This window comes from Diadema antillarum, unplaced genomic scaffold, assembly GCF_040938485.1.
Source record: "Diadema antillarum isolate AM-2024a unplaced genomic scaffold, OU_Dant_1.0 seq00000217_RagTag, whole genome shotgun sequence".
Lineage (NCBI taxonomy): Eukaryota > Metazoa > Echinodermata > Echinoidea > Diadematoida > Diadematidae > Diadema > Diadema antillarum.
In genome coordinates, this window is record NW_027271272.1 from 2,715,506 (window position 1) to 2,733,463 (window position 17,958).

The 17,958-nt window shown below is 37.5% G+C and overlaps 1 protein-coding gene across 1 annotated transcript in view; it reads left to right on the forward strand.

Moving 5' to 3' along the window:
* Positions 1–17,958, forward strand: part of LOC139729095 (kynureninase-like) — an 80,088-nt gene that overhangs the window by 43,730 nt on the left and 18,400 nt on the right. Inside the window, exons 6-9 of the mRNA XM_071640017.1 lie at positions 6,008–6,079; positions 13,116–13,190; positions 15,581–15,727; positions 16,561–16,659. Of these exons, the coding sequence (XP_071496118.1) occupies positions 6,008–6,079; positions 13,116–13,190; positions 15,581–15,727; positions 16,561–16,659 (393 nt within the window). The remainder of the gene's footprint in view (positions 1–6,007; positions 6,080–13,115; positions 13,191–15,580; positions 15,728–16,560; positions 16,660–17,958) is intronic.

Here is a 17,958-nt window from a genome sequence, read left to right on the forward strand (position 1 = left end):
TACTTTGCGAGAGTTTTTGCAGAGGTCGCAACAACAGCTTTCATAGCTTTCGCAGTGCATTGTTTGACCCAGGATGGTTAGTTAAGTTATAGAGCTGATTATGCTCATTAATTTGATACCTAATTTCCCTATTTTTGATGTCAATATAGTAGTCCATTTTAGCATCAAAGTAAACGATTATTTTGCCAATGTTCAAGAAGCTTTTAGATCATAGTTTGATGTTTTGCTAGTTCCTGACTGGTATTGAAAATAGATCTCCGTAATTTCTTCGATTTCACAATTGTGAAACTTGAGCGAGTATGATCAATTAAAAAACGAAGAGGGGCACCCTTTTTAAGGTTGTGAATTTTCCTGTTGAAAACAAGGCAAATTATGTTTTCTTACTGGAAGTGGGGTAGTGAATGAACACGCGTGGAATGTGTTGTTGATACCCAGACAATGGTCGTGGGCAATGGCCAGGATTGGAATGTTTCATGAGGAATTCCACTATCGCAGCTAGTCTTTGTTCATTCTGAAATGTGGTGTGTGCAAGCACATGGAAACATGTGCTTACTTCTTTCATGTGCATGCATTTCACCCTGTGTCAAGAATTCAGACTAGCAGTGCTCGGGGCAATCCACATGAATAATTGATTAAGCATTCATGTGCCTTGCAGCAGAGCTCGGGACAGGTGGCAGCCAGATCCATTGTTCAGGGTCATTGTAAGTGCACACTCACATACACATCATTGGTTCCTGTGTAAAGTTCAAGTTTTGTATAGAGAGTGAAAATTCGATCACAATAGGGAACCTAACATTTAAAACTCACAGCATTGAGTCAGCAGCCAATGGATACTACGCAATGCGACACGCCGCGTCTTGCGACAGATTTTGACCAATCACAGACCCGGAATTGCGGTGCGAATGCGAGGATAATCTTTTTAAACTCGACGCTAGACATGTCTCTGAATTTTGCTAGTTCCTGACCCGTATTGAAATGAAGATGGGAAAACGTGCCCTTATTGTGATACTATATACTTTAGCGGACATAGTCTTCACCATATTTTAGAGGGGCATGAAAGATTTCAGGTTAGTTTTTTGGCGTCAAACGTGAAGGAATATTTTTGAATACAATACTGAACTTCGAGAGGGATTTTGATATTCTATATTCTTCTTTTCCGTTTATGTTGATCATGAGCATATTTGCTTATGTTTTCTCTTTCAGTCGATACTAAAAGTGTCGAAAACTGACGAGAAATACTCGTTCTACACGGATTTATTCATGACCATGTATCTGCTCATTACGTATGCAAGCACCGCTCAGCCGTGCATACGACTTGAATAAATACGTGCGTTTTCGCTCGCGCTGCGGACTGACTGATAAACATGCTACTGTGCAACAATTTCATATACACCGCCATGGTTAAATGCATGAAACGAACGGTGTATGCGTACGTACACACATACACTGTACATGTACATGTAAGGATACAATGATGATACATGTACATGTAAGCAATGCACACAAAGTTGGATTACCTGTCTATAGCGGCCACCTGTCTATAACAACCACTTTTTCCGTCTCCCTTGGGTGGCCGCTATAGACAGGTTTGACTGTACAACAATATGTAGTATACAACACATAAAATCATTAGTAGTTTGTGTTTTTATCCTGAAAAAGACAGAATAGCTCAGAATTGTTAAGAAATAGCTACATAACTTTGACATTGATATTAAATAAAAACTGAATCTTACGTTCATACCTCTTGTTCATAACCATGTCCACCTTCGTACTTGATGAAAAATTTATAAAAAGATGTAAAATGCTTATATGTGAAGTAATATTTTCTTATATTTTTATGAAAGCAATCCCTGGTGATACAAAAGTTTAGAAAATGATTTTCCATTACTTCAGAATAGGGCTGTATTATGTTCATAACTGTGGACACTAAAAATTCAAGTGATGTTGCAAGTGATAGTATATTTTTAATATCAGAGTAATGGGGAATAAAAACCTTTTTTAATTGTTGGACTGTTACTCTGATCTCTTTTGAATGCTATATTACAAAACAGCTATTGCAATATCAACTGCAATTGTGTGATTTATTTATATATGTTTGGTGGACACCAAAAGTTATGAACAAAACCCTAAATATTAATTCATCCATATATTTTTATTTGAAGAGCATATGGCATGCTCTCAATATAATTTTTTTTTGTACTGTACTACTTCATACATTTCATTCATCAAATGCCCAACAAAAGCACAATCCTTCCTTTTAATGATGGGCATGAAATTGTGCTGTTTTTAATGTTACATTTAAAAAGCCAAAACACTGCATTTTTTAATCTAAAAATGGCTGTAAATACCAAAATATTCTAAATATTACGAAACTAGTCTTACAGCTTCCTTAGCTTTATTTTGTTAAATCTTTATCAGAAAATAGCACCTTGGTGCGGTCAGCACAATTCTATGGATGTTAAAAATATTGCAGGATGAAGGGTACCCATGATCAGAGCCATGCACATATATATTTAAAGTGAGTTCATTTGTGACCGTGCATCACAAAACCAACAAAAAGTCACACACCCTCATTTTGCATGAGTACTCAAAATTTGAGGTGAAATTTGTGAACCTAATCAACATTAAGTTTTCTATGTTTTCTTGAAGAACAATTCTTCCTCTACTTAGTTTTAAAGTTTAGATTTATAAGACCAATAGGAAATTGTGTTTTGAGCAGTTTTTACAGAACATTATTTTTTGGAAGGGTGTGATTAGTATGTCTTGCAGACCCCTGTTCATTTCATAAAAACCCCATACTGTTCACTTTCAACTCTGATAACTTTTGAAAGGATAGTGCTAGTATATATTTAAAGTTTTAATGAGTGTGACAACTTTCAGCTTAATCCAATAATCCATTCATTGTGGTTATCACAGAATTTTACTTCATGTTTTTTGTCCCATTCTTTGCACAGTGCCCAACTTGGGGAGATAAAGCACTTGAATAAGCTCTATACTTCAAAGCCTCTTTCTTTAATAAACACTTTACAAGAGTGTTCTCTTTGTCTCTAGTATTAAGACAGGTTAGGAAAGTCCAGTGCATTTTAAGCTCAGAGTCTGCTCTTTCAAAATCTGCCCTTAATTAAAGGGATGTTTAATTTACAGTTTCGGTTGAGATGGGGCAGCAGGTTTCCGACTTATTCGTTGTGTATGTGTGTGTGAGGTAATGAGAAACCTCTCATGAAATATGAAAAAGATGTAATTGTTAGAGGATTTCAAAGTTTATTTGATGAAAATTGGTCTTGAAATGGCTGAGATATCCACACAAAAAAAGCAATCCTAACAAAATGTGACAGGCTGCGGCTTTTGTTACGATCTCTTTGTTTTACCTTGCTGTTTGGATATATATCAGTCATTTCAAAACCGATTTTCATCAAATAAACTTTCAGTTCCCCTTTGAATTGTATACTCTTAAATTCATAGAGTGGTTTCTATATATCTGCAAAATGTTAAAAAACTGAATCCTCACCTCAACCAATACTATACCTTCCGTGCAACTGAAAAAGCATTCCATGTCTGGCGACTTTTGGTTGGTTTTTGTAACGCAGGGTAACATTTCTCTTCACAACAATGAGAACATGTGGTGTAAAGACATTACCAACTCTGCTAGAAACTAAAAGGTACATGTGTAGGTAGACTTACAAAGGATCCAAAAGATAGATGGGGAAAACATCAGACGTGGAAATACGGAACAGAATCTATTAAATGCAGTTTTTAATATGCAAGACTGGATCGTCTTTGATAAAGTAAGAATCAGGTCTGAAATACCTGCTCCCTGTGGACATGCAGGCAACAGCCAGCATTTTTTGGTTTTTTTTCTGAGAAACTAAAAGTTTTATGTGAATCTAGTCACGAGGCAAAAATTGTGGCATACACGTGCTATATGGCATAGAATGAATTCTGCTGGTTTACATTGGCACTGTGTAGTACAGTGCTAGAATGACACAGAGACCAGGAGGCCTGTGGCTGTGATGCCCCACCAGCTGGCCAGGATGTCTGGTCCTGAAAGTTGAAAAATTTATGGTCACTACTGGCCAGGAACCATTTTTAGTATTTGATAAAGTAACTAGAAAATCCTGATATTTGTTTGAAAAAAGAAAAATATACATGATTTTCCCTGCCTTTTCATAGATCTGCGTAACCCATTGAGGACGGGCTAATTTTGCTACAACACGCATTTCCCATAGACACTTGGGACTCGTCCTCCATGGGTCAATGCATTGTAACTCAAAGTTTGGCTTCTTGCCTTCAGCTCAGCTGTGAGCTTGATCTAGCTTCTCTATTTTGTTTTTTCACTATTCTGCACAGAGAGTCCCAACAAAAGCGCTGAAGCCCACACTGCATCAAGAATTTGCCACATAACAACCCTCTTCTGATTGGGCAGACCGTCATTTTGTACCGAATAAACAATCAGAATGTCATAGTAGACATTAGGAGAATGCAGACAACAATTAAAAAAACACACACACACACTTCAAGCCATTGTGAAAGGAATCTATTAAGAAACCTACACAGTTGAACTGCACAGTTCACAAAAAAAAATTGGAATAAAAAACAAGAAGGAAAATTAGCAACCAAACATCTAGCGATGGAAGAAAAAAACAATTCTGGAATTGTGTAATTGAATAATTGTGTATGAGTCTCCACATATAGGTTTACCTATGTTAGTATACATGATGTGAAATTCACTGACGGTACTATAGTCATAAATGCTGGTTGTGCCATATGGTACTCAATTATTTGGAAAACAGACTTATAGTCTGCGCCAATAATCTTGAAATGCAGAATAATGAGAATTATAATTTAGGTTAATTGTTACTAAACCTTTAATATGATTTAGGTTTAGTAACAATCAAATGGGTCATTATTCATTTTGATGTTGTTTTCCATGTCCTAATCTGTTCTGGGGATGATTTTGAAGAGCTTCAGCTTTAAACACAGGGAGTGGGTGGGTATTAACAAGGGCATACGTTGTATGTGTCCCCCCCCCCCCCCCACCACCACCACCACCCAAGATTTGCCTAGATGGCATGGTATTCTGTGGTGTACATCCACTGGCTTTTAAAGTTTTTCCTCTGTGTTTTTTCGCCATGGCAATGGTGCACTCAATCTCACGGCAAAAATAGTTGTCCTGCTAATTAGGAGAGAAACGTAATCATAATGCCAATGGCTGCACGGACTAATGATCCTGGCTGTAATCCAGCCCAGCTCGCTCTGGGTGCTCTAAAGGAAATTTCCCCACACGGTCAAACCTGTCTTGATATTAACCACCTGTCTATAGCAGTCACCTTCTTTTTATGGTCACCTATTAATCCATTCCCCCCCCCCCCCAAAAAAAAAAAAAAAATGCATTGAATTCCCCGCCTATGGTGTCCACGTGTTGGATATGACCAGCTGCAACATTTTGCATCTCATGGTTTCTATTTGATTGTGTATAGAAGCCTCTTATGTCTTTTCTGGGCCTGCCAGAAGAAGAATGGAGGAAAAAATAACAACAGATGTTGCTTAATTTTGTAATCATCTATTTTTTCTTAGCACATGACAACTGTTCAGCATACATTACTTTGATTATGATTATACATACTTGTACATTTGTACATCAAACATCCATACACGTGTACATGTCTACTACATGCAGCAAAATCAAAATGGCTGCAATATGAAAATGAAATGCGGTTTGTCATTCTGAAGTCTTGTTATTGAATACAAAAGAAGATGCATTCTCATGAATCTTCAGAATTATGAACCTCATTTCTTTTTCAGATTAATGAACCTTTGATATTATGAAACTTTTTTTTCACTTTAGGATTAATGAACCTTCAGATTAAAATGTAACCATGTAGTCTTTTCATGTATGCTTTTTGTGTTAAACTCAGATATTTTTTAACAGCAGAATGATGTAATCTGTGATTTGTCTAGATTTACTTTGTCAATTCAATTCTTTTCTTTGTCTTCCTTTATTTTGCAGATTTCCTTCTACTCGCCCACCCCAAAGAGGCACAAGATTATCATAGAGTCAAAGGCATTTCCCAGCGACCACGTGAGTAAAGATTTTAAAGCATTTTTCTGTTCTCTATCTCTTGTGTGTGTTGTTGATGTTTGTATTCAAACTGAAAGAGATTTCATTTCGATCTTTGTTTGGTTGCGTTTATGCTTAACTTTTTGGGGCCCATAATCCAGGGTTGCTTCCTGACTCACTTTATGATATTTAAAAGGCATTTCCATGCGCTAATTAAAAACACATAAAAAGGTGCAGTTATAATCAGTGATTCTCTTGAAACAGAGTTACTGGGGCATCATTAATGCAAGTCATGCTTTATGATCAGCAGTTCTCTCCCTAAATGCATTTAATGGGGAAGCATAAACACAGAATCACAGACGCGGAACAGTTTGCTGCAGTCAGGGTTTTAGTTTTTCATCAATGCGCAGTGCATGTTTACGATGTCGGCTCTTTCTTGGGCTCATTTCAGCATAACCCCTAATGAACGGCCCTTTGGATGAGTGTTTCTGATCACATTTCAAAAGGCTGATTCTGCCTTTGCAAATTGTGAGCATAAACGCACCTTAAAGGGGAAGGCTAGTAACTGATCAGTGGGAATCAGTGAAAATGCTGGGAGATAATTGTTCCAATCCTTATGGGATTCATTCAAGAGTTCATTGTATATCTATTGTTGTGTGAAAATGATTTGCTTCAGAATGGTCTCATATTCAAGTAATGTGCAGTTTAATGCTTCCAGGTTAGCGTCCCTGGTCAGTGACGGAGCATTAATCTGCACATTACTTGAATATGAGACCGTTCTGAAGCAAATCATTTTCACACAACAATAGATATACAATGAACTCTTGAATGAATCCCATAAGGATTGGAACAATCATCTCCCAGCATTTCCACTGATTCCCACTGATCAGTTACTAGCCATCCCCTTTAAAGGGTGTGTACAGTTCTGGTTGAGGTGAGGATTTAGCTTTTAACGTTTCGCGAGATATTCAGAAATCACTCTATGAGATGTCAAAGAGCATGCAATTCTAAGGGGTATCAAAAGTTTATTTGATGAAAATCGGTTTTGAAATGGCTGAGATATCCAAAAACAATGTGAAACAAAGAGATCCTAATAAAAGGCGTGGCCTGTTGCCTTTTATTATTATCACTTTTTTGGATATCTCGGCCATTTGAAAACCAATTTTCATCAAATAAACATTGAATCCTTCTTAAAATTACATTTTCTTTCATATTTCATAAGAGGTTTCTCAATATCTCACTTAGGAATGTTCAAAACATGAATCCCCACCTCAACCAGTACTGTACAGTCCCTTTAAGTGTGTCCCTTTAAGTGTGTCTTGACCCAACATTTCACCTTTCTTAGCCGGCCCCATCCTAGAAACCACTATTCTGTGGTTTATTGTAGAGTTGTGCTACTACTATTTCTACAGTCATTAGCATTTTATTATTAAAGTGGAGTAAACAATTTTGCTTGTATATCATTCTTTGCTGTTAACATACAGTTGTTTGTCTATGCATGTTCTATTTTTGTTTTTTTTTATAGAATTTTCAAAAGTATCTTTCCTTGGTAAGGGTTGAGTTTCTAATTCTTAAATTGTCAATGCATTCTAGAATATTGCAGTTCCTGTTTTTCACTCACATTAGCATTCATGTATAAAGTGTTATGAGTTTCTTAATCGATTTTGTGCAGATCTAAAGCTACTTGCTAACAGTTGCAGATTAAAAAAAAAACAGCTGTAGTGCTTCAAATAGTTCTAAAATGTGAGTTAGGGAAAAAATTACCAACATGAAAATGTTAATCAGTATAAACAATGTCAAGTATTGTTAGATATAAATACACAATGGGAACAATAGTTTTATTTAAAAACCGTTTCTAGAATAAGGTGGTGATTTATTGAGAAAATTTGTGATATCTCCTGTAATATATTTGTAGCTTTATTGCAAAATTTTTGTACGGATGGGTGTTTTGTGATATAAGTGAACTAGATGCATCAAATGTGAATAATTTGAACACTATTTTAATCACTGCTCCCAATGTTAAAGAGTGGCTTTAAACGGCATCTGATCTTTGTCTGGTATGAGATATGCAGCAAGATTCAAATGTGCATATTGAATGATAAGCAGAAAATCCTCTCTGTTGCAGCAATATTTTACCCCATCACTAAATGGGTTAAAGATTTGCCTATTTTGGTGTATGTCAATGCCAGAGGCATATCTCTCCATCAAGAGCTTAGGATTTCCTTTTGCCGTGCATAGGAAGCATGGGAGAAAGGGTTTCTTTGCTGGATCGTCTCGAGTGTATAGCATGGTAATAACAAATTATGATTTAAAGGGAGGGAATATATCCGTGATTTACACAAGCAAAGCTTATGAGTAAGAGAGCTAAGAAGTAATACCTGTTTACAGCTGATTCATAATAATACTTTTATAGAGTTTTCCTTGAAAGCTTTGTGTGGTGGTGTTTGTGTGTGTGTGTGTCTGTATTTGTGTAGCATTATAGAATTTTGAATGTGTAATAATGATATTTCAGCAGCAACATGAATATTCCAGCGGCATAAAACTTGGAAACCTACACACAGAGTCGTAATGGACAGTAGACAGTCTTTCACCTGAAATAATGATAATAATAATAATTGTACTTGTAAGGCGCTTTATACTGATATTTCTAAGCACAAAAGAAAACAACCCCTCCCCCCCCCCCAAAAAAAAAGAATAAAATAAAATGATATTGGGACAATGCAAAACCTAACTTACAATCACAAAAGAAGAAGAAAAACAGTATATTTGATACAGTACGATACAATAATTAATGACTGACTGTGTCACAAAAAACAAAACAAAACACTCTCAGAAAAACCAGAAAGTTTCTGGTGTTTTTGGAGGAAGTTGACATATCTCAGAAAAGCTGGAAAATCAGGTTTTTGTGTTTGTTTTTTGTGTGTGTGTTTTTTATTAGTGTACATACACAGCTAGCCAATATCTTTGAGTGTAGGCAAGAGGGCAGGAGATTTACCCGCTAGAAGGCAGGTGTCACATGACCAAAAACCCAAATGAATCTGGCAAGATAGCTAGGAATGAGCATTTACACTGCTTTAAAAAAAAAAAAAAAAACCCAACAACAACAAACAAGGAAAAAAACAACAAAATTAAACAGCAAAGTTTACAGAAACTTTATTTTGGGGTGTAGTTTTTCCATTCAATGCTTATTTGTTGTTGTTTTTTTTTCTGGTTGTTGAACATACAAAAAGATATGATTTTTCAGGGGCTGTGTCAGTGTTCCTATGGTGTGAAATAAAAGCTAATTTGGTTCTATGACGTTGATAAATTTGATAAATTGAATTTGATAAATTGCAAGTTTTGACAATGTCTGAACATAGAGCAAATGGAGGCAGAGGTAGTGTTCTTTTTACCCCCCCCCCCCCCCCCGATTTTTGAGTGTGATGAAATCCAACCTGAGAATTGTAAAAAAGGGTGCATTTCACATTCTGCCTGGAAATTTCTTTTAATGTTTTAAAGACCTGGTACACGTAGCGTTGGGAAAGATGGTAAACTCGATTGAATTGACTGAATTGATGATCTTCATTTGTTGCCTACTGCAGTAAACTACATTAAAAAACCCACAACAATCACACTCTGCATGGAGTACTGTAAAAGTGGAAATTTTCGCGGTGTTGAAATTTTCGTGCATTTCGCGCAACCATCACCTAGCGCGAAAATAAAAGCACGCGAATATTTTTGCTTGCCATTTGTTCCTGTGCGTGATGTCTTGATTCCACGGATTTAAAAACACGCGAAACTCTTCTTACCCGGCCATGCGTGAAAAATAAGCCACGCGAAAATATCCACTTTTACAGTACCGTCGTATCTTACTTGGAGGTGGAATGAACCTATGATGAATTCTACCTGTTATTTTCTATCCTTTCCTTGTACGTTCTGAAAGTGTACATTGTACTGACCTGAATTAAGCAAAGTTGTGCAATGCACCCTTTGGTACCACTATTCACAAAGTTTCCTGTTTATTATCATGAATTCTGAGCTAAATGCTCCTAAATACTACCATTGTATTGTGTAAATAAAGCACTGCATGCCTCTTGTAAACGTCAGCATTCACTGTTCCGTGTTCGGTCAGCTCCTTCACCAAAGTTTCATAAATGTTTCTTCTTTTTTTTTCCTGTTTTTTATTCATTGAACCATGACATAAAAGGACATTTTCAAAGACGTAGAAATATTTGGGTGTTTTGGGGCCTGGCGTGGAGGCCTCCATTTCTTGTATGTATTACTTGCATGTTATTATACTGTACCCTGTTCAGTGCAAATGTTCAAGGTTGAAGCTCTGTCAGTGAAAGTACAAGGTTGTATTTATGTAGGAAGTAGCATCTGGATTAGAACAGCCCCTCCCCCCCCCCCCCCACCAGCCCCTGAGTGGGGTGAGGATGATGTGAGGATGATGTGAGGATGATGTGCAAGAGAACTGCACGACTTGTACATTGCATCTCGATTCCAGCTTTGTGATTTAGTTGAACAATGCAGCGTAAAACCATTTGGACCTACCCTAACAACCACCTGTCTAGAGCAGTCACCCCCCCCCCCCCCCCCCCAAGTTGCCATTGAAGACCTTGGCAACCCTCCAGTTACATGCCTCAGCAGCAGCTTGACCTGCCCTGCTTTTTCATCAGCATTGACTAAGTCATCCAAATTTGACCTAATTATGTAGAATTAATAAATTTAACAAGCCCATGACCTACAATCACAGGTGTAGCAGTGTGCAGACCTCCCAACCATTCTGAATTTGGAGGAAAGAATTCTGAATTTTGACTATTTCCAGCTCTTGTTGTAGTAGAAATGGATACTGTTTTCCTTGATAATGTAACTACACACTCTCATGGAAACTAATGTACATGTACTCTTTCTTTCCTACTTTTGAGCCAAATCATCCCTATTTTTCAGTCAGAAAGGTTGGGAGGTCTGCAGTGTGTCCCAGATCAACAGGAAGGCCTAGGTGAAACGATAGGGATTTTAAAGGGGCATCGGATAAACTTTATTCACTCCAATAGTGACATTCATATACCTCATTTCTAGAATCCTCTCATCTGATTGGTTAAAAGGGGAGTCATGAAAATTAACTGTGCCCTATTTTTGAGTTACTGTGACCGGGGCCCGGGCACAGTTAGTAAATAGGATTGGAGACAGTCGCGGCCCCATACACATAGATCGCTCATATGTACGCACCAATGATACGACCGCCGCGCATTCAATCAGCGTGCTGTAAAAGAGACTAGCGGACTGGTTTGGAGACAGTCACAACCCCGTAGTACACGTACACTGTACACATACATGATCACTGTACGCACCACTGATACGACCGCCGCGCTGTTGATCAGCATTGATTACGAGTGGTGTAAAAGAGACTAGAATCTATATTTTCGGTATCTATATTTCGGAATCTATAGATATTTTCGGTATATAAAACAAATAATGACTGCTTGATATTCGGGGTGCAGTTAAAATTATGTAGGCCCTCGGTGATGTGAAAACCATTACCATGCCCTCAGCTTCGCTTCGGGCATAGTTACGGTTTTCACATCACCTTGGGCCCATAATTTTAACTGTGCCCCTCATAGCAGTCATTATTTGTATATTGTGTCGATGGATGAAAAAACAAACAAACAAACAAACTCCAGCACGCATGCATATTGGCAACCAAAGTACAGGAAGGGTTAATGGTAGCCATTGGTCTAATGTGGACAATGACCATTGTCTGTCCTTCGGCAATATCTATGCGATGCAGTGGCCGTGTCTGTAGTGGTCAAGTACGCGTGAAAATGGTCAGTGATGCGTGCATGCCCACCTTTGGAGTGCCAAGTTTGTTTTCGCAAAACTGTGTCATCCTGCCCAAGTCATACATGTGTGCCTTGTGTTGCTACTCTGCTTGTGCCCAGTGAAGTGTGTTAGTTATGGCATGCACACGGATGGAATAACCTGACGGTAATATCGCCCACCTTATTCAGAGGATTGTGCTATCCACCTGCGTCCAAACACCTCTGAAATAGATCCAAAAGGATGCAGCTATTGTGACCCATCAAACTTGAACCCCTGAATGCCATTGGCTTGTGATACATGCCCTAAATGTCATCACCTGGGCTGCCACACATGGTGTATTTCATTATGATACCAAGTACCCTAAGTGGTGTTGTGAATAAATGCTTCCAACAGTAGTTGGGAAATACAAGCAACTAATACTTTCTGAATACGATAATAAATTCAGTATGTTATGTCAGATTTGAATTGTATTTAATCCAATTACACATCTTCACAATATCCTATTAATTTTCTTTTGAATGTTCCTCCTGATTTTCAAAATCATATCTTGTAGAATACAGTATGATCCCGAAATGGTAAATTGAAAGAGAGGAAAAAAATATCCCTTTTTAATGGGGGTGGAACTGGAAGTGTTGAGGGCACCAAATGTCAAAAAACAGACCCTTATCAATGTTTTTTTTTTTCTTTCTTTTGTTTTTTATTCATCGGATGCTGGTACACAGCAAGTCATAGAGAGGGAGCCTGCTGTGGTTAGCAATAGGAGATGTGATGTTACTGTGCACAGCTTTTTATGCTAGAAAACATGTTGGATCATGGAGCATCCTGTAAACTGGTTTACTGTATAACTAGAAATTTTCATGAATTTCCGGAGGAGCCAAGATTCACAAAATCAAAATGCATGTGAAAATTCTGATCTACATGCTACATGTACTGTATATATGCGTTGAATGCCAGCACTTGGTAATTCATGAAAATGTTATGCCTCGAAAAATGCTATCAACTCCAGTTCATGAAAATTTCATGCCGGGAATATTTGTGGTTTTACAGTGTGTGTGTGTGTGTGTGTGTGTGTGTGTGTATGTGTGAGTTTTGTTTTTGTTTTTGTTTTTTTGTTATGGGGGTTAGTATTTATTTTGGGCAACCTTGGCTGTCACACCACAGGGCATATTCAATATGTAAGAATAATTACCAAGATTCAATAGCAATCACTAAAGATTATCATCTAGTATGCTCTCGCTCTCTATATCTCTTTCAGTATGCTGCTGAATCACAGATCCGTCTCCATGGTTACGATCCAGCCACCAGCCTCATTTGCATAGAACCTAGAAAGGTATGTCAAAGTTATTTGACTTTATTCAGGTATGCAGTGTATGGATATATAAGAGTCAAGTGGATAAGATATGATTGCCATCATTGTACGTTGGAAGCTTTAAAGAGATGGTAAAGTCTTGGTTGAGATGGGGATTCAGATTTTAACTTTTTGTGAGATAATTAGAAACCACGTATAGGAAACATCAAAGAGCATTCAATTTTAAGCAGAATAAAAAACAATTTATTTGATAAAAATCAGTTTTGAAATGGCTGAGATATCCAAAAACAAAAAAAAAACAAAAGTGGTCCTGATTAAAGGGGGAACTCACCTTTTAATAGGAACTCTTTGTGTTTGAATATCTCGGCCATTTCGAAACTGATTTTCATCAAATAAACATTTAATTTCCCTTAGAATTGTGTGCCATTTTTTAATTTTATATGTATTGTGATTTCTGATTATATCACAGAAAGTTAAGACCTGAATCCCCATCTCAGCCAAAACTAAACCATCCCTATAAAGATTATCCTTTTTGCAAATGTCACAAAATTTTGCATGGTTGAAGGATAATTTCTCCCAATATCTTGGATGAAATCTCATCTTAATACGCCTCAGAGTTTTTGAAAAAGAAATTAAAAAAGCATACCCCACGTAAGTGAAGAATATGCTCCCCTTTTGTACCAAGAAAAACAACTGGAATTGTTGTTTTTAGTTGTTTTTTTTTGGTCCAAATAAATTCACTGGATATCTATAGTATTTATCTCCCCTTCATCATAGAGATGTTCCAGTTTTATTATTCTAAGGAAAGGCCTAAATTACCTACCTCTACATCATAGCAGCTTTTGGAAGGAATATGATTTTTCATGGTTACAAAAGGGACAGAAAAACTTTTAAGTCTTCGGTGAACTTTGTCATTATCAATTATTCGTTTTCAGTTCAGTAACAGAGATGTTATTCAAATTCATGAAATTCTTCCGTCCAGATGTTTTCATTGCAACTGATTGACAAATTACCCTACATCGATGTAAATACATCAACATAAAGATTAGAACCAACACTCGCTGTCGGGCGGAAGCTCGGTGGTGTAGTGGAGATGACACCTGTCCGGAGATCAGGAGGTCATAGGTTCGAATCCTGCTCGAGTATGTACGCCTATGATTTCTTTTATCATGGCTACTACTAAAACACTGATCAATTCAGTGCTTATTTACGTCGATGTAGGGCAATTTGTCAATCAGTTGCAACAGAGATGTTTACTTCAGAGTCTTTGTGTAGAATCGGCACCATTTTGGTCGTGCCCCAGAATGCAGAAAGAGCTTGAGAGGCATTGTGTGTGGTACAATAATTGCAGTCGCCATAGCAACAGCTTACGTGTGTGTAACAGAGTACTATTTGCAGTCGCTGCTGTAGAAACTTAAATTCTTAATCATAAGCTGCAATGTGATTTGGTGACATGGGACCTTGGTTAGCCAAGAATGGAATGCCGTGTAGTGGAAGATGGAAAAAAAAAAACACAGATGGTCAGGCTAGCAAAATTGACTAGCAACCAGATGGAGAAATGGACAGACAGATAGACAACCAGGCAGACAGACAGAAAAACAAAAACAGACAGGCAGATAGACAGATAGGTAGGCACAAAAACAGGCAAGGCGAGATAGACAGATATACAGACAGGCAAGTAAGACAGACAAACAAACAGGCAAGCGGGCAGACAGGCAATGAGATTGATCATAGACAAGAAAAAAAGAAAAGAAAACATCCCTATTTGGTAGAAGAAAGAAAAATAGATCTTAAAATCTCAGATTCCACAACTACTTCTGACATACATGTAGAATATGTGAATATGCCTTTACCTGTTGTAGTTAAAAAGGGTTCCACTAAATTTCCTAACATACATGAAAAATTGTGAGGGTATGACATCATCAACTAGGTCATTTGAATATTCACAAGGACTGGTCAAGATCTAATTGTCAAAAAAATGTGAAATTTAGAAATGTCATATCTTCCTTAATTTTTAACAGATTTTTTGTCATTTTGAAACGTTCTGTAAGGATTTTTTTTCTCTTTCTTTTGGAGTTTATTCATATTTGGGGTGGATTTCCTCTTTAACCCGTTGAGGACAGACTGATTTTGCTACAACACGCATTTCCCATAGACACTTGCCCGAGTATACTCGGGACTCGTCGTCAATGGGTTAAAGGTTATCAACCTGATCATGGTATGGTGTCCACTGTAACTTTTGTCTCTTTAACCCTTTTAGGACGAGTCCCGAGAAAATACTAGGGCAGGTATTTATGGGAAATGCGTATTGTAGCAAAATTGGTCTGTCCTCAATGGGTTAGAGTACAATGTTTAATTAAAACCAACTATGCTTTGTTTTCTTTGTTTTGTTTTTTTCCTCTGTATAAAAGGGAGAATATGGCTTGAGGACAGAAGATGTTTTGAGCGTAATTGAGAAGGAGGGAGACAGTGTTGCTGTGGTGATGTTGGCAGCCGTCCAGTTTTACACCGGTCAGCTCTTCAACATGCCTGAAATCACCAAAAAGGGCCATTCTAAGGTACGTTTTAGTGTGGATACGCATTCACCATTGTCCAGTTACATGTACATACAGGATTTATTAAAAGTAGAACTCTGCTCTTGTGCATTGGTGGATGTTTTATCATCTCTAACCATCTCCTACAGTTTTGTATGTCAGTCGGATGAACCATATGTTGATATTATACCACTTACTGGTTCCAGTATATCATACATACAGTATGATGCACATCAGCGAAGGCATTTGTAGTAAGAAGTGCCCATACAAGGTACTTTTAAAACAGTGGTACACACACAAGGCGATAGCCAAGGGTTTTTGGACTGTTTAATCTGTAGTCACGCAGCATGGCTTCAAGGCACATTACCACGGTCTTTGAAATTCAATATGAATCTGATAATGTCATACGGTAATGGCATGCGCATGATTCTCCTTAGCATTTACTACCCTTTTGTGGCTGTGTATCAGCCTAAGGCCAGCTTTTAAAGCAGCTGGTTGTGTGGCTGCAAGATCTTCAGCCACGCATCAAATAATCTTCATGTTCTGCTAGAATCCGATGATCCGTGCGGTAGTGGCATGTATGGCTGCTCCATGACGTGATTTGCTGCAGCCATACATCAATACTTTCACATTTTTGTTTGTTTGAATCTGGTTAAAATATCTTGAATAAATGACATGTATGGCTTCAATGCATTTCCTTACCATTAAACAGGAAAGAGGTACATACAATGTACCGTAGCAAAGAGAGTGGATTTGGCCGTATGCTACAAATTGCAGTAAGCTTCTTGCTGTATTCTTGTTCGATTTTTTTTTTTTTTTTTGGTCTTTCTTGTGTATTGCTTGTTTTCTTTTTCCAGGGTTGCCATGTCGGCTTTGATCTTGCACACGCTGTTGGCAATGTACAGATAAATCTGCATGACTGGGATGTTGATTTCGCCGTCTGGTGTTCTTACAAGGTACGCTTTATTTTCACATCATTCTCCATTCGCGTGACTTCTCTTCTCATTTTTTTTTTCTTTTTATTGCCCAGTTCTGAAGTGCTGGTACCAAGGTTTATGGTAGGTTTACTTTTCGATACTTGTGGGAATCTTATTTTAAGAAGTGTTTTTGGATATTTCTCCTTCTGTGATAAACTTAATTTCAAAGAGTGAGGGTACACTGTATATGGAGGGGACGGAACATTCACATCACGTATATATGGCAGTAACTCATTAAACATTTTGACACTTGGGCGTGTGTCGCAAAGGCCCCAGCACTTCTGAGCACCCGCAAGTCACCATGTTACAATGAAGAGGCAGTATGAAATGAAAAATAGGAGATGAAGGAGGAAATGTTAAAAAAGAAGAGAGGGATACAATAATGATGATAAGGAAGAAGGACAGAAAAAGAAGAGAAAGGAAAAGATAGATAATGATGATGGAGAAGGAGAGATAGGAGGAGAGCGAGTTGGTGCAGAAGGAGCAGAAGAAGAACTGATAGAGAAAGAGGAGGAAAAGAAATGCAATAAAGAAAAATATGAAGGAGAATAGAAAGAAGAAAACAAAAATATGAAGGAGAATAGAAAGAAGAATAAAAAGAAGTGTAATACGTGATTGTGAAGAAAAGGGGAAGAATGAGAAGGAGATTGCTCGTTCAGAAATGGAGTATCATCAGCATAACTTCAAAAGAAATGGGGCAGGTACAGCATAGCTGTTTTGGGGGATTTCTAAGATGCTTATAGATGCAGTTATACGCAATTGATATGTCATGTTATGGAGAAAATCCGCCTCACGTTTACTATCCACGCTTCTCAGCCAGTGGGCCGCAAAGCTCTCCCAGATGGGACGTGATGTCTGCCAAAAATGGTACAAAAAAAAGAATTTTCGGTCAATCTAGCTGGACCTCAAAAAAAAAAAAATTCTAGGAGCCAAAGTGAGCCTCGGGTTATAAATGATTGAGAAGCGCTGTACTAAATGATAACTAGAGTGGAAGATGGAACTTTTTGACAAGGATGATTGTGCAAAAAAAAAAATAATGATATTGCACAAACCAGTATTAGAGTTATGGGGAAGGGGCATTATTCCCTTGTTAAGTTTCCATATCTGTGATTTAGTTGAATACCATTTTCCCTTGTTAAGTTTCCATATCTGTGATTTGGTCAAGTGTCATTTTTTTCAGACTTGTAAAATGTAAGAATGCCATAGTTGTTCCATATTTGTGTGTGTGTTAGAGAAATCTTATAATAAGACTGTTTAATACTGTTGTGCATATTATCA